The 22,546-nt window shown below is 39.9% G+C and overlaps 1 protein-coding gene across 7 annotated transcripts in view; it reads left to right on the top strand.

Annotated features, from left to right (window-relative positions):
- Window positions 1-22,546, top strand: part of AFG2A (AFG2 AAA ATPase homolog A) — a 379,087-nt gene that overhangs the window by 3,114 nt on the left and 353,427 nt on the right. For 5 of the 7 annotated variants that reach the window (XM_011748817.3, XM_011748819.3, XM_071093077.1 and 2 more), the window contains exons 2-9: window positions 1,462-1,586; window positions 2,866-3,023; window positions 7,245-7,303; window positions 7,903-8,541; window positions 9,776-9,905; window positions 10,115-10,171; window positions 12,162-12,285; window positions 14,752-15,007. In XM_011748817.3, the coding sequence (XP_011747119.2) occupies window positions 1,462-1,586; window positions 2,866-3,023; window positions 7,245-7,303; window positions 7,903-8,541; window positions 9,776-9,905; window positions 10,115-10,171; window positions 12,162-12,285; window positions 14,752-15,007 (1,548 nt within the window). Of the gene's footprint in view, window positions 1-1,461; window positions 1,587-2,865; window positions 3,024-4,576; window positions 4,667-7,244; window positions 7,304-7,902; window positions 8,542-9,775; window positions 9,906-10,114; window positions 10,172-12,161; window positions 12,286-14,751; window positions 15,008-22,546 lie in introns of those variants that run through there. The other 2 variants (XM_011748818.3, XM_011748822.2) reach the window with 2 other exon arrangements.

Here is a 22,546-nt window from a genome sequence, read left to right as displayed (position 1 = left end):
CATGGAGAATGTGCCGGATAGGGTGGAAGGAGAAGTAGAAAACTAAGGTCTTGGGAAGGACTGAGAACACTTGTGTGGTAATTGTCAAGAGGGAAAGGTAGTTCATTGAGGTTTGGGAAGAAAGAGGCAGGAACTGAATATTATGAGATCATCTAATGGCAGTATGCTTTGCTGTTAATGACCAGCAAACTATATAAGATACCTAATGCTCATTGGAAGATTGAATTTCTGTCCAGCTTCTCATATTATGCAGTATGTGTTAATTTCATTTTATACTCAGTGCTGTTCATCTTAGCTTTATGAGATGCTTTGTTTTTCTAGATTTGCACCTCTTGTAAGAAGAAAAAGAAACGTGTTGGGGAGTTATTTTGTAGTGACAGAATAACGTAAATAATATTTGTACCTTATGGTTTTGCTTTCATTGCTTTAATTTCTTTTTTATTACAAAATATGTTTTCTGATTATTAAGGAAAACTTAGGTAGATCTCTGTGATTATGGTATATATGTTTACAATAAATTTTATAATGAAGTTGTGACATTTTTAAATTACTTAAGTGTTTCATGGATTTTGTGCTGAAAAGAAAAACATTGTATACTCATTTACTACATTTATTCATTTTATGGCCATTTATTGTGCAACTGCTACATTTAACGCACTGTAAGCATTGGAGATACAGAGAGAAATAGGACCCAATTCCTGCTTCAAAGCAGTATACAATTAAGGAGAAAGACTAAAACAAATGAATATTATGATAAATGCTATTAACTGGCAGCACAGAGTGCTGGGGGAATTAGAGGAGGGACACCTAGCTAAATATGGAGCTTGGTGGAGGTGGGGTGGATAGGAAGGAGTGGAGATGTCAGCACATCATTTTCAGAGGTGTTGTTAACTGGACTGAATTCTGGACCCCCTTTTTCAGCCAAAAGTTGAAATCACTAGTGGTGATTTCAGTCAGTGTGTTTGTATAAGGAAGACGACTTGTGTTACTATCTTTGTCTATTCTTGGTAATACAGAAGAAAAAGATCTGGCGATGACCATAATGTGGGGCAGAAGTAGAAACATAACTTAATCCTCTAGAGCCAGATAGATGTTCCAGTTCCCAGTTCAATCCTTTGAATACTAGTAGCTGACTCAACTTTGAACTTAAAGCTCTGAGACTCTCTTTTGCAATTATGTTTAGTTCTTAAAGAAATTAGAGACTCAGAAAAAAGGAAACCAATGCTCACCCCATAAAACATCTTGTTTTTAGTTAATACTTAATATGTTGCCAGTAGACCCTCAAAAGCATTTGGTTTTAAATCTGTTTGTTATAACAGAAGTTGGAACACTAGTTTCTCCAGGGTATGATAAGTACATTCATGTGGTTATATGGTTAGAGTATTTTTATTTACTGCAAAAGAAAGCATGCTTTAACTTCTGTTACAAAGTAGTAAAAAATAATTTTCTTTTCCTTCATAGTAGATGACAGAATTCCTAAAACATTCCAGAATTCCCTTATTCATCTTGGACTCAACACTATGAAGTCTGCAAATATATGTATAGGTCGACCAGTGTTGCTTACTAGTTTGAACGGAAAGCAAGAGGTAAGAGTCTTTTGCATTTCCTTAGTTTAGAAATAAAGACTGAACATTGCAAATCCAAAAATCTAAACTCTGTAATGCTTTTGAGTGCTGTAGTGGTCAAAGGAAATGCTCATTGGAACATTTTGGATTTCAGATTTGGGATGCTTAGCCAGTAAACATAAGGCAAATATTCCAAAATCGAAAATTGAAAATGCGTCTGGTCCTAAGCATTTTGGATAAGGGATGCTCAACCTGTGTTTGAGATGTTTCTGATTTTAATTTTCAACACAAGCAGGAATAAATGAAAAACTGTATTTTAAAAGACATTAATGTGTGTATTAACTCTCTGTTCCTTTGCTGTCTATGACTCTGCTGGGCATAGTAACCCCTAAAATGTTATGTAGAGAGAAGTGTTTCCTCCGGCAGTAGTGACAGTATTTCTCCCAGTCAGTTAGTTATATTTCTTTATAAAAATATTATTTTGGGGTAAGAAGGTCACCTGTTCTGTATATAAATATTTTACTATTCTCCCTGGTTTCAGCTGTTTCTCCTTGCTGTCATTCTTCATACCTGAGATTCTCAGCCTAGAACCTTTCCTGGATCATTTTTGGCAGCTTGGCTTTCTCCTCTGCTACCAGCCCCTTATCTTTCCTGGCTTCCTTTGATGCTTCTTTGATCTGCTGGGGATCCTCTGGAAATACTTTGAATTTTTTTTGTCTGCTGATGGCCCCTCTTATTCTTTTCATTTTTCTGGCTTATGCTTTAAAGTTCCTTTACTGTGTCTTGTAAAAGAGAGGACTATAAGTGTGTGAGCTGAAGCTAGAAATTTTTGCTCCCCCCTCTTAACGTTTAAATTTGATAAGACCCAGGTTCTGACAAAGCTCTTGTTTTGTGTCCCTCACTATGTCCTGGATGTAGTTTAATTTCCAGGCTGAATTACTTTACAAGTTATCTTGCCTTAATATTTTTGTCATTTCCTCATTATCACCTGTTAATGCCTTTGTCTTTTTTCATATATCTTTCATATCTTCTACTGTCTTCACTGTGGGATCATTCTTGCTCTTTAGAAAAAGATGTAATATTATTAAAAAGTTTATTTTTCATGAGCCCTTATAGTATTTAAATTTTTTAAAAAATGCAATTTATCTTACTGCAATTGGTATCAGATTATAACTCTTTTTGGGTAAAGACTGTATTTTGCATATCTAAGTACTTGACTGTCCTTAGCATTCTACCTTGTAAATTGATGGTATTCTATGAATATTTATTTTCTAACATTTTTATTTCCTCTGTCTGGCAGGTCTATACAGCGTGGCCTATGGCAGGATTTCCTGGAGGCAAGGTTGGCCTGAGTGAAATGGCACAGAAGAATGTGGGTGTGAGGCCTGGTGATGCCATCCAAGTCCAGCCTCTTGTGGGTGCTGTGCTACAGGCTGAGGAAATGGATGTGGCACTGAGGTTTGGCTCTTTTCTTTGGTGACTATCTGGATCAAAGCTGCCCAGTAGAAATATAAGAGTCACAAATGTAAACCACATAAGTAATTTTGCATTTTCTTATAACATTTTAAAAAGAGAGAAACAGGTACAATGAATTATAATAGTATGTTTTATTTAACCAATATATGTAAAAATGTATTTTAACATGTAATTATAAAAAATTACCAATAAGGGCTGGGTGCGGAGGCTTATGCCTGTAATCCCAGCACTTTGGGAGCCCAAAGTGGGTGGATCACTTGAGCTCAGGAGTTCAAGACTAACCTGAGCAATATGGGGAAGCCCTGTCTCTACAAAAAATACAAAAAATAAAATTTCTAGGCATGGTGGTGTGTACCTGTAGTCCCAGCTATTTGGGAGGTGGAGACAGGAGGATTGCTTAAGTCTGGGAGGTGGAGGTTGCAGTGAGCTGGGATTGCACCACTGCACTCTAGCCTGCGTGAAAGAGTGAGACTGTGTCTCAAAAAAAAAAAAGTTACCAATAAGATATTTTACATCCTTTTTTTCAAACTAAGTCTTCAAAATCCAGTGTGTGTTATACTTATAGCACATCACAGTTGAGACTAGCCCCATTTTAAGCATTTGATAGCTATGTGTGCTGAGTGGCTAGTGGTCACTTGTGTTGTATTAGACAACCCAAGCTGAATGACTGCTATATAATTTATAGACTAAGGACTTTTATTTTCCATGATTAGAGTATGCCCTGATATTTTAGGTGAGAGTAATTTTCATTGATGAATATTTAGCAGTGTTTTTCACCTTGACTTGCAGTGTAATCAGGGCTTCTTACAGTTGTAAAGAAAAGAGTAGATTACTGTGAGTCAAACAGAAACAAGTTTTAATTAAGACTATGCAAGCAAAGAACTTGACTGTATATTTTAACTTGTTGATTATTCAATTTAGTAAAACAAACGGTCGTTACTATCAGATTTTAAAATAATCCCTCACCACAGGCTAATTGTTTGAATCTGCCTATCAAGATAGTTAAGGTATATCATCCATCCTCCTGGATATTCTGTATCTAATAGGATTTCGACTCGGTTTGCATATAGAAGTCTTATCAAAAGTCATTTACAAAAAGCATCTTTTTATACTTTAATGTCACCTTAGTAATAGCTTGGGGGATGTGTTTACATTATATGTGAGAACTACAAACCATTTTCTAGTTATCAGCTTGATTTTAATATGTTTTCTTCTCTTTTGCTACTATTGTAGATTTTAGACTTGAGTTTTGGCATATTTTTTCCTTTATAACAGGAAAATGTTTTCAGAGCTTATAGTAACAGTTTAATTAATAATAAAAGGCAGAAGGGACAGGAGACAGTATGTTGACTACCAGCTGTATACAGAAGCTTTGTATATATTGCACGTATGTATACACACACACACATTTACCCTTCCCTTTTTAAAGAGGTGAAATAGCTTAATGAGAAGTAACTTGCCTAATATTTTATGAGGTAGTTAATAGTACTGTTCAGATTAAACTGGATTATTCCTCAGACTATGTCTTAAAACAGTGCTACAGGTAGCAGTAATTCGTTGACTGGAATTAGCATTTATGATGACCTACAAACTAATCAGACCTCTTGAGTGCACACCAGTCTTAGGTGAGTAATGATTTCTTATTATAGAGGACCGTATATGTTTTAAATGAAAACTCAGGTTTGAAAATTTTGTTTTAAAAAATCTTATGTTTTAAATGTGGCAGCAGAGTATAGACAAGAAAGTTAATTTCCAATTGGGAAAATCAGTCATTTTAGTCTGCTTAAATCCTTCAGTTGCAACTGAAAGATTTTATAATTAATAGTAATGTTAGAGCTCCTTCTAGTGGAAATTGTTTTATGTGCAACTATTATTTTTTTAAAAGCAAAATTGGTTTGATATTTTTACTGTTCTTACATGTATTTATAAATACCTTCTATTCAGAGTTTAACAAAAGCAATTTAAGTATAACTTGGTTTAGAGTTCCATAAACAAAAGTAAATGTACGCATTTAAGGAGATACATGCAATTTTCTCATTAGTTTATACATATGTTTGATTCATGAAATTTCCCCCCATTCTATTTCTTGCTCTTTCTTTTATATGAATATGTAGTTGATTCTCATTATTTATGGTTAGTTATGTTCTATCAAAGCTGCCTTGAACACCGTTAGCAAATACTGAGACATTTCTCCTAGAGGGAAATACGTATGTATGTGTATATACATACATGCAACACACACACATAATATAGTGTATATATATAATATAATACATACTTACACATACATTTTACATAGATTGTAATCTTAAAACTCCAAAATAATTCATTCTGGTAGATTTTCTTTTCTTTATTTTACAAAAGAGAAGAGGAGATTTAGAAGTGTTAAGGGACTTGCCTGAGGCTGCCCCACTACAGGTGCTAGTGTTGGGATTCAAACTCCCTCCAACTGGCCCCAGGCCTGGAGCTTCTTCACTACACTGCTGTGTCCCCTATCACTTCCATTCTCTGGTCATCTCTGAATGAGAGCTGAAACAGGGTGGAGAGTCACCTTATTCTATATGGTAACATGGGTGTTGGGTAACCCAAATTTTTTGCTGCTCTTCCGTGTCACTAATGACCACAAATGCTTTGTGAGTATTGATTTTGGGGTACATATAAATTTTTGGGAGTTGGTAAATTTCCAAATACAGCGTCCACAGGTGTTGAGGATTGACTATATTGTATTATTACTGATAAAAGTGATTGGAAGCCAGGCACAGTGGCTCACGCCTGTAATCCCAGCACTTTGGGAGGCTGAGGTGGGTGGATCGCCTGAACTTAGGAGTTCGAGACCAGCCTGGCAACATGGTGAAGCACTGTCTCTATAAAATGTGTATATATGTAAAAATTAGCTGGCCGTGGTGGTGAGCACCTGTGTTCCCAGCTACTCTGGAGGCTGAGGTAGGAGGATCACTTGAGCCTGTGAGGTGGAGGTTACAGTGAGCTGAGATCATACCACCACACTCCAGCCTGGGTGACAAGAGTGAGACCTCATCTCCAAAAAAAAAAAAAATAAAAGTGGAGAACAAGGTTATTTTGACCAGATGGGCACACAGGCACATGCCACCACGTCTGGCTAATTTTCTTTTGTATTTTTTGTAGAGGTAAGTTTTTGCCATGTTGCCCAGGCTGGTTTTGAACTCCTGAGCTCAGGCGGTCCACCCACCTCAGCCTCCCAAAGTGCTGGGATTACAGGCATGAGCCACCATGCTCAGCTTCCAGTCACTTACACTTCCCCTTGGGCTAGACTGCCCCCGCTCCACTGGTCACTGACAGAACTAGACAGCTATTTGTCTCCCCTCCTGATACGGGCTGCTTATGCACAGAGGAGGAGGAAAAATGCTCTTGTTCTGAGAACTCTCCAAGAGCAGATTTCTTTATAAATGTATGATATTTAGGTGTGTTCACTTCCTGCACTTAAGCAGCTCTCTGGGGAGACACAGTTATCATTAGGAAGGAGGGGATCTCATTTTTCCTCGGTCATGCCCTGTCTCCAGAAAAAACGTCCATTGTAACCGTTACTCCCCTTTTTCCTACTTCTGCCTCTTCAAGTAACATACTGTATAGGAATTAATTTTCTTGAAGAAATAATTTGTAAGTTATACTAAGAGAATGAAGTAAGTTATTAATAAGAGCCTTTTCTCCAAGCTAGGCAACTTTATAAAGGGAATTATTAGTTTAGGTCAGCATTTTAAAAATGTTTTTGACTATGACTCTTTATAAAAAATGGATTTTTTCATCAGATTCTTTGTATATACACATCCATAGATACAGTGCTCATATACGTGCATATGTGTATGTATGTGTTAGAAGCTAATGTTTTACAAAGCAGTATTTACCCTTTCTATATTCAGTGTTCCCTGCATTTCTTATTCTATTAACAAAGTGCTGAATGGGGCTGACTGAAATGATTTCATTACCTTTGTGTTTTGAAGAACATTGGTTTATGCCACTAAGGCAACAGATTCCAAATGATATTTTCATGGCTATATGTTTCTGAAAAATGTCCATTGTTTCAAAATTGTATACATTATTTAAGGTTGCAGGTGGATTATTCTTTTGATTAAGTGTATATTATAACTATATACATGTAATTTTATACCAGTTTAGTTTCTGATGTACCTAATGCTGATTTCTGTCCCCTTCTCATTCTTTTAACAGTGACAAAGATATGGAAATTAATGAAGAAGAACTGACTGGTTGTATTCTGAGAAAACTAGGTGAGACAAATATTTTAAATTGTTTTCTTAAGTTTTAAGCTGCAAGGCATCAGCAAATAAAGTGTCCTTGAGGGCTTATAAGTGCACAGTAGTTTTCTTCAAAATAGCTTTGAGAATATTCCCCTTAATGAATGAATATACTTTTAAGACAGGGATGTGTTACTTTTCCTGGTTAATTGGCAGTTGAGCAGTGGAAAGAATATATGACTTGTCTGTGGAAAGAGTCAGTGGTAGAATTGAGACTGTTCTTGCCCTTTCCAGTGAGAGATGCTATCTTGGAGTGTTGGTTTGGGTGTGCCATTTTCATTTAGTTTATTACTGAATATGGAATGCCTGGCTATTTGTTGATATGGTTGCTAGAATCTGAGATCTACTGAGTGTGGAGGATTTCAGAGAATCATCTTTTCCTTCTATCTCCAGATGGTGCTATATTATAGGGGAATATTAGGTCCTCAATATTTTATGACAATTATTTTATTAATACTCTGCCTTTGATTTAGTCTTTTCAGTCAGTTAGTAAATGAAATATATTGCTATTTAAACATTAAACTGGTAACAAAAATTATGCTAACATGTATATTTAATAAATTATTTTCTAGATGGCAAGATCGTTTTACCAGGCAACTTTCTGTATTGTACATTCTATGGACGACCGTACAAGCTGCAAGTACTGCGAGTGAAAGGGGCAGATGGCATGACATTGGGAGGACCTCAGAGTGACTTTGACACTGATGCCCAAAGAATGGCCTTTGAACAGTCCAGCATGGAAACCAGTAGCCTGGAATTATCCTTACAGCTAAGCCAGTTAGATCTGGAGGATACCCGGATCTCAACATCAGGAAGTACTCCTTGTAAACCAGTTGATGACAGAATTACAAATAAAGCCAGTGATGTTTTGGATGTTACACAGAGCCCTGGAGATGGCAGTGGACTTATGCTAGAGGAAGTCGCAGGTGTTAAATGTAGTTTTGAATCTGCCAGAGAAGGAAATGAGCAACTTACCGAAGAAGAGAGACTGCTAAAGTTCAGCATAGGAGCAAAGTGCAGTACTGATACTTTTTATTTTATTTCTTCAACAACAAGAGTCAATTTTACAGAGATTGATAAAAATTCAAAAGAGCAAGACAACCAATTCAAAGTAACTTATGACATGATAGGAGGCTTAAGTAGCCAGCTGAAAGCAATTAGAGAGATAATTGAATTGCCCCTCAAACAGCCTGAGCTTTTCAAGAGTTATGGTATGATATCTTCAGTTTATTGCACCCAAAAATGTTAAATTCAAATTAAAAGATAGTTGACACTTATCTAGTGATTGCTCATCCTCTTCCTGTTTTTATTTTCTGAGTAGTGGGTGTGTTAGAAGATGTCAGTTGCTTTGGGAGATGCCAGTTAAATGGGCCATTTTCTATGCCTTGGTATTTTTAGGTTGTAATGTGAATTAGTGACAGCCTTGTCTCTTCTAATAGCGTATTTCCACAATTACCTGTATTGGATCTAGAATAAGTATCTTGTCATGCTGGGTCATCTGTAATGACTAAAGAAATAAACCATTCAAATACATTAGATAAAACTTCTTTGTTAGGAAATGTAGCTGTGTACCCATCTTTTTGCACTGAAGCAGGTAATTAAGGGAATGGCTTGACTCAGGAAGCTCAGGGCTTCCGCTGCCTTGTTATTGCCAAGATCCTTTGCATATATTTGGTGTGTCTGATCTCTCTGCTTTTTCCTTTCTCATGTATATATATGTCTGTGTAAAATGAACCCTTAGATTGGCATATTGCTAGTACTTATGTACCTTTTATACCAGCAAACATATGTACTCTTCAAGATGGTTAGTTGGAAAAAAACTGGGATTGGTGGCTGCGCTATGTTTTTTGATCATTGAACTGTGTTGTGTGGGATGGGGCATTGCAACAATGTTGGTGTCCAGTTTTTTTTTTTTTTTTTGAGACGGAGTCTCGCTCTGTCTCCCAGGCTGGAGTGCTGTGGCGCGATCTCCGCTCACTGCAAGCTCGGTCGCCTCCCAGATTCACGCCATTCTCCTGCCTCAGCCTCCCGAGAAGCTGGGACTACAAGTGCCCGCCACCACGCCTGGCTAATTTTTTTGTATTTTTTAGTAGAGACGGGGTTTCACCGTGTTCGCCAGGATGGTCTTGATCTCCTGACCTCGTGATCCACCCGCCTCAGCCTCCCGAAGTGCTGGGATTACAGGCGTGAGCCACCGTGCCCGGCCTTTTTTTTTTTTTTTTTTTTAACCCACATGCTGCTTCTGTTCTGTGGTCTACAGAAAGAGAAAGTCATTGCTGGGGATCAGTGTTTGGGCTAGTTAGTACATCTTTCTGGAGGGGGAGAAAAAACTCTTGACTCCTTGTGATGCAAGGTAAAGTTAAATTTTATAACTCATGTTTGAACTTCTTACATTTATAAGAAACCTGGTGATGGTGAATCTAGTGTTTTTACTTTTTCTTCCAGGAATTCCTGCCCCTAGAGGAGTGTTACTTTATGGTCCTCCAGGTACTGGAAAAACAATGATCGCCAGGGCTGTTGCTAATGAAGTTGGAGCCTATGTTTCTGTAATTAATGGTCCTGAAATTATAAGCAAGTAAGTACATGTTTTAATAGAGTAAACAATATATTTCTAAAACACGGTTTTTAGAAATGATTGTGTGGTATTCTGTCTGATATTTTGTACATTGAAATATTTTGCTTCTTAATAATTGTTTGGAAAATAATTTTTGAAACTAATTTTAAGTATGACAAAGCTTTAAAAACAATAAGAAATGGTCTTTAAATACATTTTATTTGTTATAGATTCTATGGTGAGACTGAAGCAAAGTTACGTCAGATATTTGCTGAAGCCACTCTACGGTACTTTTTATTTTTAAATGTTTTGGAATTAATAATCAAGGCTATATTAGTCAAAGTGAGATACTAGCGCCTTATACAAAGCATAAACAGTAGTATAAAAATAATAGTGATAGTAGTAGAAATAGATTATAGATCTAATGAAATTCTATTTCTATCTAATCTTTAAAAGTTTGATAAATGTTATTAAATTACATAAAGTAGAAGAATTAAGACATAGTGCTTGATAAATCATGTGACCTTGTTTGAGCATAGAAATCCATGACTTTCTTTGGGTGCTTAGGTGTATCTAATATGTTTAGTTTTTCTAGTAGACTGTATTATTGTAGCTCTTTATATTAGAACTTCGTTATGTTATACTTTGCTTCAAAGGGACAAATCTTTTGCCCATTAAATAATGACTCTGGCTGGATGTGGTGGCTCATGCCTGTAATACCATCTCTTTGGGAGGCCAAGGCAGGAGGATTGCTTGAGCCTAGGAGTTTGAGACCAGCCTGGGTAGCATAGTGGGACCCTGTCTGAAATTGGCTGGGCACGGTGGCTCACGCCTATAATCCCAGTACTTTGGGAGGCCGAGGCAGGCAGATCACTTGAGGTCAGGAGTTTGGAGTCCAGCCTGGTCAACATGGTGAAACCCTGTCTCTACTAAAAATACAAAAATTAGCCAGGTGTGGTGGCAAGTGCCTGTAATCTCAGCTACTCGGGAGGCTGAGGTAGGAGAATCTCTTGAACCCGGGAGGCAGAGGTTGCAGTGAGCCTTGATTGTGCCATCACACTCCAGCCTGGGGGACAAGAGCGAGACTTTGTCTCAGAAAAAATAAATAAATAAATAAAAATAATTAGCTGGGCATGGTAGCACATGCCTGTAGTCCCACCTACTAAGGAAGCTGAGGCAGGAGGATCACTGAACCTGGGAGATCAAGGCTGTAGTGAGCCATGATTTCACCGCTGCACTCCAGCCTGGGCAACACAGACCCCATCTCAAAAACAAACAAACAAACAAAAGCAAAACAGTGGTAGAGACATAGCTATATTACGAGTGATGTTAACGTTACGTTTGACTAAGTTATAGACCAATATCCTAATACTCATTACAGTGTAACAATGAAACCTAAATTCCTGAACTCAAGTGATCCTCCCCCTATAGCCTCCCAAATAGCTGCAACTATAGGTGAGCACTACCATGCGCAACTAATTTTTGTATTTTTTTTTTTTTTTCTAGCAACAGGATCTTGCTATGTTGGTCAGGCTGGTCTTGAACTCCTGGGCTCAAGCCATTCTCCTGCCTCAGCCTCCCAAAATGCTGGCTGTTTTGGTGTTTAATATCATAATTACTGCTCTTGAATCAAAAAACTCGCCATTTTTGAAGTTTATTTTTCCCCCAATGATAGTAGATGAAATAAGCTGTTTGTAGTCCTAGTACTGTATTGAAAATTTTAAAACTAGTGGTACACCTGATTGTTTAGTTTGCTTTTGCTGTTGCTGTGTTCATGGCAGTTGAGATTTCCTTCTGTGAGAGAATTCACATCTGTTTATGGGAGAATTGATCATCTTGCAAGTTTTTATTTTAATGGTTTAAAAATAACAGGGCATTTCTAGTTTATGTCCTTTGGTTTCAAACCTGCTCCAAGGGATAGCATCTCTGGCCTCAGCTTCTGAATTTGATCCAGTCATAACAACTTAATGGGCATTACTGGGGAGAGTTCTGGGCATTACTGGGAGAGTTCTTAAGAGACTCTCATCTCTTAAGCAGCATACTCTACTCAATTACCCAGCCTTTTAATGGAAGGCAGATAGAATAGAATATGAAGTTAGTGAGTTGGTATTTTGGGCTAGAATGAATCTAAGGTTTTTTAGCTGAACATTATAATATCTTTATGGTATTAAGTAAATTCTAAATTTGATATGTTGCATTTCAATTAAAAAATTAAAACTAAGTAAAACTTAAAATCAAATACAGATGAGAGATTTCATTTTACTTGTTTGTTTTTAGACACCCGTCAATTATTTTTATTGATGAGCTGGATGCACTTTGTCCAAAAAGAGAGGGGGCCCAGAATGAAGTGGAAAAAAGAGTTGTGGCTTCACTCTTAACACTGATGGATGGCATTGGTTCAGTAAGTATAGCACTAGTATTGATTCTGTGTAGGATTAATTCTTAATACATGTGTAGTGGCAAAAACTATTGAATGTGTCAGTGTCTTTGGATATTTTAGGATAAAGGAAAAATATTGGCCATAGTAACTAGGGGAAAGATCTGTAAAATAATTTGTTTTAGTAGATTACTTAGTAACTGCTAGGACAACATCATAACCTGGCAGGTTTTTTCTAGCATATAAAATACTATACCATGATGGATTTATTTTGTGATAAATGCTATTAGCTTTAAAACTTGAAGCAAAGATCAGTAAGGAAGATTTAGCAGTTAAATTTTAGGGGATTTTATTTTATTATTTATTATTATTATTTTTTGAGATTGAGTCTTGCCCTGTTATTCAGACTGGAGTGCAGTGGTACACTCTCAGCTCACTGCAACCTCCGCCTTCCGGGTTCAAGCGATTCTCCTGCCTCAGCCTCCTGAGTAGCTGGGACTACAGGCATGCACCATCACACCTGGCTAATTTTTAAAAATCTTTTTAGTAGAGATGGGGTTTCACCATGTTGGCCAGGCTGGTCTCGAACTCCTGACCTCGTGATCTGCCCGCCTCGGCCTCCCAAAGTGCTGGGATTACAGGCGTGAGCCACTACATCTGGCCTGAGGGGTTTTTATTAAGAAATGTCATGAGTAAGTCTTATTACCCATGTACAAATGGACTCTTTCAAGGCTTTGTACTAGGGAAATGAAAAAAAGTGAGAATAATGGAAAACGTTTTGTACAACATTTAAAAAGAACTTATTCATATTACCAGATTCTCTGATAGGGGATACATTTTTTATTAATAAAAACTATATGCTAATTATGGCAGGAACATTCATAGGACTAACAATAGGCTTGAACAAAAATTTTCTAAGACTCCTGATATCCATTAATTAGAAAAATACACTTTTTATGCTAGATTGTGAATAAGTAAAGTTTTTAGAATCATAATATGTTAGAACCACAATAAATTTTAGAAATTATGTAGTATCAAGTCTCTTTTGCACATTAAAAAACTGGTCATTTAGAACTTTTTGTTTTTACTGCCTAGTGGCAGAAAGTAGACATGTGAAAATAATATAAAGGTTTGGCATCAAGTCACTTATATACTAACGTGTTAAAAATTTTAAGTCTGTAAGAGAAGGGTTGTTACCTGGTGAAGGCTGCCTGACCAACTGGTTCTCAGTCCTGGAACAGTACCTAGGAGTGATTGTCATGTCCCAGGTTTGATTCTCAGGTTATAAAGTTGGAGAATTCAGTGTTATTAGTATGTTGGAGATGATAGAGTTGTGAGGACAGACTGACCCATGATAATAACACTTACAAGGGAATGATGTATAAAATAGGATGCTAGTTTGTCCATTTATAGTCAGAGATGTGACTATTAAGCAGACCAGATATTTGTGTTTATGGATGACCATATTTTCACCTTGATGGCAAATATAGAGAGCTGTCTTATAATTACAAGGGTTCTTGGTAAGTAGGAAATCAGATGAAAGACTTAGTGTTGGAGAATCTTAATTATTTCAATCTGCTGTCTTTCTCTGCCACTGGGATAAGCCTGTTGTGGATTAGTGTTCTTGCCTTTGGGCAAGGAATGGAAACATGTGATGCTGATGTTTTAGTCTGAATATATTTAAGGGTCTGTTTTTGTACTTCTAAACTTATAATTCATAGATTCACTGTAGTCCATGCATTGTCTGTTGGCACATTCAGTATAATTGATTAGGTTTGAGCTTTAAGAAAATTTTTTTAACATAAATTGTGTTCCAGTTATGCTTTTCTCTGGGTCATCTGAATAGAATATTGGATAATTTCTACAGGTGGCTGATCACGATCATAGTTCTTTATTATTTGTTTTTCCTAATTTCATTTTCAGAGAGTACAAATACCTATATATTCAAGGGTGGCTGATACTTGGATATTGGTTATATTGTTGTCTCTATTTTCAGGAATTTAAAAATGTATCCATATTAAAAAAAACAGTCTATAAGCAAAGACTTTTTAGATAACTTTCTATTAGAATCTTGTTCTATTTGAGTATTATATGTGTCACAATCCTGACTTCCAAGTAGGACTATTTAAAACAATTAAAACAATTATATGGTACAGTATTATATATGTGTTATTTTTTATGAGAATGATACAGTTAAGATGCGAGAAGTAAGAGATGTCATGGTAGATGGAGAGGTAAGTGTTGGAAAACTTTCTACAGGAGGAAGCATTTAGGCTGAACATTGAAAATGTATAATAAAAGTAATAAATGTATAATAAAAATCTATTACTAATAAAAGTAATTGACAGGTAATGAAAGTGTAAGAAATAGGACTTAGTAGCTTGGACAGTTAGATGATTCATCCTTGTCTATACAGCCAGTGTGCGCCTCCCGCTTTTTTTTTCTAACTTTCGGAAAAATAAGAAATTTATTTTCATTTTATTTTGTTAGGAAGTAAGTGAAGGACAAGTGTTGGTTCTTGGGGCCACAAATCGCCCTCATGCCTTGGATGCTGCTCTCCGAAGACCTGGGCGATTTGATAAAGAGATTGAGATTGGAGTTCCCAATGCTCAGGACCGGCTAGATATTCTCCAGAAACTGCTTCGAAGGGTACCCCATTTGCTCACTGAGGCTGAGCTGCTGCAGCTGGCAAATAGTGCTCATGGATACGTTGGAGCAGACTTGAAAATCTTGTGTAATGAAGCGGGTGAGTGTGGTTTGCTATGGTGAGTCTATATTGATGCACTTATCTCCAGTTTATTTACATACAAATAATTTATATTTTTACTGATTTCTTAATGGAAATAGCTTTGTTTCTAATTATAAAATGTGTAATTTTTATTTGAAAAAAATATTGTTGGAAAAACCTAGATGATTCAGAAAATTATTAAAAAGAAATAAAAATCACTCAATCCTACCTCTAAAGGATAACCACCATTATAGTGTATACAGTCAGCCCTCCATATCCTTGGGCTCAGCATCTGAGGATTCAGCCAGCTGTGGTCTGAAAGTATTCAGAAACAAAAAAAGTTAAAACAGTAAAAAATATATAAAAATTTAAAAAATATAGTATCATAACTAAGTTGACCCTTGAACTATGAGGGCTTGAACTGCATGGGTCCACTTATATATGAATATTTTTCAATAAATATGTTGGAAAATTTTTTGAAGATTTGGAACAATTTGAAAAAGCTTTTTCTTTAGCTTTGTTGTAAGAATATAGTATATTCTTGCATAAAAAATATGGTTAATCAGCTGTTTATGTTATTGGCAAGGCTTCAGGTCAACAGTAGGCTATTAGTAGTTAGGTTTTGGGGGAGTCAGAAGGTATGCATAGTTTTTCGACTGCACAGGGATTGGTGTCCCTGACCCTCAAGTTGTTCAGGGATAAACTGTATTTACATAGCATTTACATGGGATCAGGTAAAAGTAATCTAGAGATTATTTAAATTATATGGGAGGATGTGTGTAGTCTATATGCAAATACTATGCCATTAACTGGCTTGAGCAGTCCTTAGATTTTGGTATCTTAGGGGTCCTGGAACCAATACTCCATCGATACTAAGGGATGACTATATCCTACTAGACTTATTCAAAGTATACACACACATACACACACACACACATGCATGGACATATAATCAGATCAGTTGGTGGCAGTATTGATGATGACAATATTTATTGATATATTGTGCTGTGCTGTGGAAATCAGGGAGAAGTGTAAACTGGAGAATCACAATTTTCCTTAAAATTGAGTATCATGCCGGACCCCTGTTAACTTCAGTAGGGATGGTACCAAGTTTGAGAGGCCAAAAAAGAGGCCCAGAGCCAATAAATGAAACTTAGGGCTTATTTGGCGGAACTTACTTACAAGGTGGTCCAGTGGTGGTGGGCTGGACAGGAGAACTGCAATCACTTGCAAAAAGCATGTAGCTTGTATAGCATTTTCACTTAGCATCCTCCCCCCAGCAACTTCCACATGGTAACCTCCTTTCTTAAGTTATTGCTTTCAGTTGCATCTGCCATACACTCTGCACTAGCATACCCTTGTGTGGCCCTCACATTCTTATGCCATTCTGTCATGATATCCCTGGGGCCAGGTATGTGGAGGAGCATTACAGTCAGATGCTGCAGCAGCAATATAAACTACAACAAAAAAGAATAACAAATATAATAACAATCATACTTCATAGAAAGTTTTTCAAGGACTTGGGAGTTGATTAAAGCAGGTGGTTATAGGGTTTTAAGACTTAGATTCTGTGGTGCAAATATGGGTATTTAAGGCCTGCATGGCCTGGGTTACATCGTCAGGGTCATCAGGAATACATACACAACAGGTTTTAATTAATCTATAGGTTCCGCCCTTGTGGGGGAAGTTAAGATGTCCAGGGCCATGCGATTTTACAAAGAAGGGTGCATGACACACTCTTTCTGTCTGCACTGCTGTCATCCATTCTAGCCCATCATCGTGTACAGCCTACCTACAGTGGGAGTGACATTAACTTGCTCCCTTACCAGGCAGAAACTATGCCATCTCATGTCGGTGGTGGGAAACTTGCTACATGAGGTGCTGTTGACACTGAAGGGAAATGGGTGAAGGTCACTACACCAAGTGTCGAAGTGGCCCCAGGCACTCATGTTAGCTGCCTCGGTGTAGCATGGCAGGCCCACAGTGGAGGAGAGAGGGGGCTCTCTGCAGACCCAGCAGTCTCTTCTCTTCTGGAGAGAGAGAACCATCTTCACCCAGTCCGCAGAGAGGTTTGTGGCACACCATCTATGGGCAAAAGGTGAGATGGTTAGTGGGTATAAGAAAGGACAAGTCCTGGCCATTTAACAAGACATGGGGAGTTGTGTCATTCTGAGAGAGCACCACCCCTGGCAGCAGCCTGATGCCTGGTTTACAACACCAAATGGACTGGCCCCCCTCTGTAATGTGTTGCAGGAGGCCAGAGGAAGACAGTGGAGGTATAATGTTTCATGAGAGGATGTTCATCCCCTTGCACAAGGGAGGACTAGGATTCATTATTTTAGAATTACAGCGGAGAGTATGGTATAAAATAGGTGTGACCTATATATCCTGTTCTAGGCCATTCCACCATGGAGCAGAAAAACTGAACCATCGGGCTGGGATTGCCATTTCCCAGAACCATGTAATGATGTGCTCCCCAGTAGGTTGGTCCTGTGGCAAGGGCAATAGCAAGTTACTTTGCATCCCAGGTTGGGGGCAAAGGTGTGCTGTTCCTTATCCTATCTACCTGGATCCTGATGGTGGTATCACATCCTTGTGTTAGAAGAGTATACACGATGGGGTGATGAGAATGTGCATGTTCATTCAGGTTGTGCACAGCTGCTGGTAAGCGGTGTGTCCACAGAGCCAATTCCTATAGGAGTTGTTTCAACAGTCCATTCATTTGTTCAGTCAGCCCCACTGCTGTAGGGTTGTATGGCAGGTGGAAATGCTAGTGGATATCTGGGGCCTCTGCCTATTCCTGTACTTTATATCTGGTAAAGTACGAGCCCTGGTCATTGTTAATTTGTTTTTTTTTTTTTTTGAGATGGAGTTTTACTCTTGTTGCCCAGACTGGAGCGCAATGTTGCCATCTTGGCTCACTGCAACCTCCACCTCCCAAGTTCAAGCAATTCTCCTGCCTCAGCCTCCTGAGTAGCTGGAATTACAGGTGTGCACCACCACGCCTGGCTAATTTTTAGTAGAGACGGGTTTCACCATGTTGGGCAGGCTGGTATCAAACTCCTGACCTCAGGTGATCTACCCGCCTCGCCCTCCCAAAGTGCTGGGATTACAGGCATGAGCCACTGCGCCTGGCCCATTGTTAATATTGATGGAGACTCTGTAGGCTGCACAAATCTGTTCTGGTCCTTTTATGGTGGTGTGCTTGCTGGGATATACTCGCAGTAGCCCTGTGCAGGTTTCTGCACAAGTTAAGGCAGAGTGGCAGCCGTCCAATAGGGGCAAAGATCCTATGTAGTCTACCTGCCACCGTTGTGCTGGGCTCTGGCCCTGGGTGATCTTTCTGGTATGAGGTGGCAAGGGCCTGCGGTGTTCCTGTGCACAGGTAAGACATTGCTGACAGATGTGTATTGTGTCTTTGTATCATAGTGGCAGCTCCAATTCTTTGCTATGGCCCAAAGGGTAAGTTGTCCCCTATGTCCTGTCTTCTTTCGTAACCAGTTGACCACATCGTCTGTGGGGACTCCCTTGAGGAGATGAATGCAGGTTAATTTGTCTGCCTGTTGATTTCCAGGTGGTGTAGATGCAGTGTGGGAATCCACATGGTAGATCATTTTATGCATCCCCCGGATGCAATGGGGAATGTCCTTCTACATGTCAGTACCCCAAAGGAGGTGACCTGCTACTGTCTAGTCCTGTGCTTCCCATTGTAGTAGCCACATGTTGAGTCCCTTTACATTGGATTAGGTAAAAGTAATCTAGAGATTATTTAAATTATATTGGAGGATGTACATAGGCTACATGCAAATACTATGCCATTTTATATAAGAGGCTTGAGCTGTCCTTAGATTTTGGTATCTCAGGGGTTGTGGAACCAATACCCCATAGATACTAAGGGATGACTATATCCTATCAGACTTTTCCAAAGAACACACACACACACACGCACACACACATACACACACACACGTAATCAGATGCATTGGTGGCAGTATTGATGAAGACAATATTTACTGATACATCGTGCTGTGGAAATCAGGAAGAAGTGTGTGCTGGAGAATCACAATTTTCCTTAAGGAATGTCATGCCGGATGCCTGTTAACTTCAGACAACCCACATGTGGGTACACAGGACTTTTGGGTCTGGCTTATAGAGGAGGACCATCCTGGCAGCTTGTAGCCCAGCTCATTGGCTGCTATGTCCTTGGTCTATATCCATCCAGATACTGTCAGTGGATGGCTGGATGACCATGCCTGTTGAAGTGCAAGGATTGCCTCATGACAAGATGTTTGTGTACCAGGCCTGGTCAGACATTGGGCCCTGTCCGTCCTGTATGAAGGAGAGCATCTAGTGAGGCTCAGCAGCTTCCCCTAAAGACTATGTGACAGTTGTTACATAGATGACAGGGCCAAGCACCGAATGGATCTCTGAGCTTAAGGGGCTATTAATGTGCTCCTCTGTTGCAGGTATGCATGCCATTTGGCCACAGTCTGTGTCTCGGCATTCCCAGACTTCAGTTTCTGGAAGATACCCTTTAGCCAACCGGCTTTGGGGTACTGGGTGCGTACTAGCATTGGGACCCCCTTTGTAATGTCCTCTACTTGTTGTAAGGCATGATGTATAGCACAGAGTTGTTGTTCCATCACACTATGTCTAACTTCACCCCTTTTCCGTAGCTGGGACCAGAATCCTAAAGGCCTGTCTTTGCCTTTGCCACAAGCCTCACCCAACCCCTCCAGGGTAACTGGCTACATCTGGTTCACAAGGCTGTCTGCACCTGAACTCCCAAGGCTTGTATTTATTTCACTGTGACTTCAGCTGGTTCAAAGTCCTCATCCTCCTTCGTGGATTAGTCTCAGTGGGCCCCCTTCTTGACTAAACAGTATAGGGGTCTAAGGAGTTGGGCCAAATGGGGAATAAAACGATGCCCATACCCTAGGAGTGCTAAGAAGGTTTATAGCGGCTTTGGTGTCACAGGATGTGAATAGGCCTGTACCCTATCCATAATGGCAGACTCAAGTATTTGGCTGATAAGCCTGGACTCTGGATTTTTGTCTGTGTTTATCACTCATGCTCTGTTTGCCAGATGAGACAGCAAGGTGTGGGGGTGCAAATTGAAAGCTGGAAAGAGACTCAGAAGTTAGCACGATATCATTAGTGTAATGGAAAACATGTACCCCTTCCAAGACCTCCATGGCTATGTAAATATCCCTGGGGCAAGATGGTAAAGGCCTGTTGTTCTTCCCAGGTGAATGCAAATTGGTCTTGACTCTCTGGGGCAGTGGGGATGCTGAAGAAGGCATTGGTTAAATCAGTAACAAAGTGGTAGTGGTATGTGTCCAGTGCCTCTCCTGCCCTCTTTAGAAGGGAGGTGATATTGGTAACAGGGGCATACATTGGGGGGACTGCCTTATTTAATTCCTGGTAATCTACTGTCATTGTCCATGTCCCATCAGGCTTCCACATGGGCCATACATGGCTGTTGTATGGGCTGTGTGCTGGCCTTATAATGCCTCCTTGGGCTAACTCCTTAACAATCCCTGTGGTTTCATTATGTTCCCCCAGCAGGCAGTTTTGCTTCAGTGCTACTACTTGCTGTGTGGGGTTGACAGCTGTATTGGTGTCCATTTCACATTCCCCTTGATCACATGCTTCACCACTCTCAGTCAGAACTCCCCAGCAGTTGTTTGGAGGGTCAAGCCTGATAAGATATCCATTCCCAAGATGTATTCCAAGATGGGAGCTCTCCATACTAAATAGGGTTTTGGTGGCAGTCTCCCAACTTGTAATACTCAGTTCAACCTGTCTGATCCCCCTCCATAATCATCTATTGCTATTTTAGCCCCTTGGAACCAATGAATGTCACCATATGTGAAAGTGCATTTGGCTCTAGTGTTTACTAGGGCATGCACAGTCTGTTTATTCTTAGGCAACCAATATATAGTTAGTTCTACATGTGGCCTCTAGTCCCCAGGTACCCTGGCCACCATTATTCTTACCAGGATTCCGGGGCCTTGGCTTTCATCCAGTTTAATGGAGTTGACACTTGGCATGCCTGTGCAGGAAGAGTGGTGGGCTGAACCTGAGGCTCCTTAGTGAAGCACTCTTCTGGTGTGAGCAGTCTGACCAGAACAGTATTAGGCTGTTTATCTATTTTCATAGTAGCTGTTCCTGCCATTACCAGGTTGCGCCACATTTGTTGATCAGTCACCCTGATGGGCCCCTTGGCCATCTCCTTTTCTTTGGCGCCCTTGTCTTTCATCCCAGCAGCATATACCCTTTGCCTACAGTTTCTTGTAAGTTGTTGGCTGCTTGGGCCACCTGAGACACTGGCTGTCCTACTGGGGGACTCTGGATAGACACTAGCACACCATACCACTGGTTGGGTGTAGACTAAGATGGTATCTTTCATGTTGGCGGTGAAAAGCTCTTTGTTGGACCTTGGCGATGTTCAGCATAGATAGCATGTTTCATCCCTAATTCCCAGAGGATGTCCTGCAATTCATCCATAGTCTGCCATCGCAAAGGAGATGTGGGGATACTGCCCTCATCTGGCCATGCTTCGTTGCAGCCCACAACCACCCAGCTAAGGAGGGGCATGGCCTGATTGTCATTATTGGCACCATAGAGGTGCTGCCTCAGGGCTGGGTGTCATGCAGTGGATGCCATTCCACTCATCTTGAGTCTGGAGAGTATAACAGCCTCCATCCTCATGTTCCATAGACAGAGAAGCCACCTCTCAATCAGCTGTCTCTCTTTCTTCCCGAACCCAGCTTCTGCCCAGCTCCACTAGTTCCCCAGTGGTATAGTGCTGCATTGTGGTACTGCCGTCTTTCAGTCAGAGACAAGTTTTGTGGGTCTATTCCCTGTGGGCACCATTGGTCTGACTTTATCTTGGTAGAGCGGACAGGACCTCTATGGGCTTATCCCAGTCCTCACTCTGCTCCTCACTAGAGCTCTCCATTGGGTCCCCGGACTTAGGAAGATTTAGTCATACAGTCCTAACTTGGCATGGGAGCTGGCGACCCTTCATACAGGCTGCCTGACAAACTAGGATTTCCATTTTGTCATCCTGTTTCTGCAGGTGGGACAGTAGGGTCTCTGATGTTTTGGCTTGAGCTAGTCTGGCATCTCTTTCTAGTCATAGTTCTTCCTATAACGGACAACCCCTGGCCTGTGCTTGGAACTCGGCCCCAGTGGTTGCTGGGAGCACTGTCAAGAATTGTCAGCCAGTCGTGGCTGCCACAGCTCAGGCATCTAACTTTCGTTTAGTTAAATCTGCCCCCTGCAACAGCTCTTCCAGACCCTTTGGTGTTTTTGGGGTGTTCTGTACTCATACATTGGGCCAATCCATCAAGGATAGTGGCTTTTGGGCCCCACATAAATGTGCTGGTCAGCCTGGGATTCCCCGCTTGGATTTCGCCTTTCCTGATCTTATGGTCTTGGTGCGCATGAGATTTTTCTCCACCTTCCTACTCGGTTCACCAGTTGTGGTACTGAGTCCCTGTTAACTTCTGTAAGGATGGCACCAGGTTCAAGAGGCAAAAGCGACCTGGA

Source organism: Macaca nemestrina, chromosome 3 (genome assembly GCF_043159975.1).
Source record: "Macaca nemestrina isolate mMacNem1 chromosome 3, mMacNem.hap1, whole genome shotgun sequence".
In the NCBI taxonomy this organism is placed as follows: Eukaryota; Metazoa; Chordata; class Mammalia; order Primates; family Cercopithecidae; genus Macaca; species Macaca nemestrina.
This window is presented reverse-complemented; position numbering and strand designations above follow the sequence as displayed.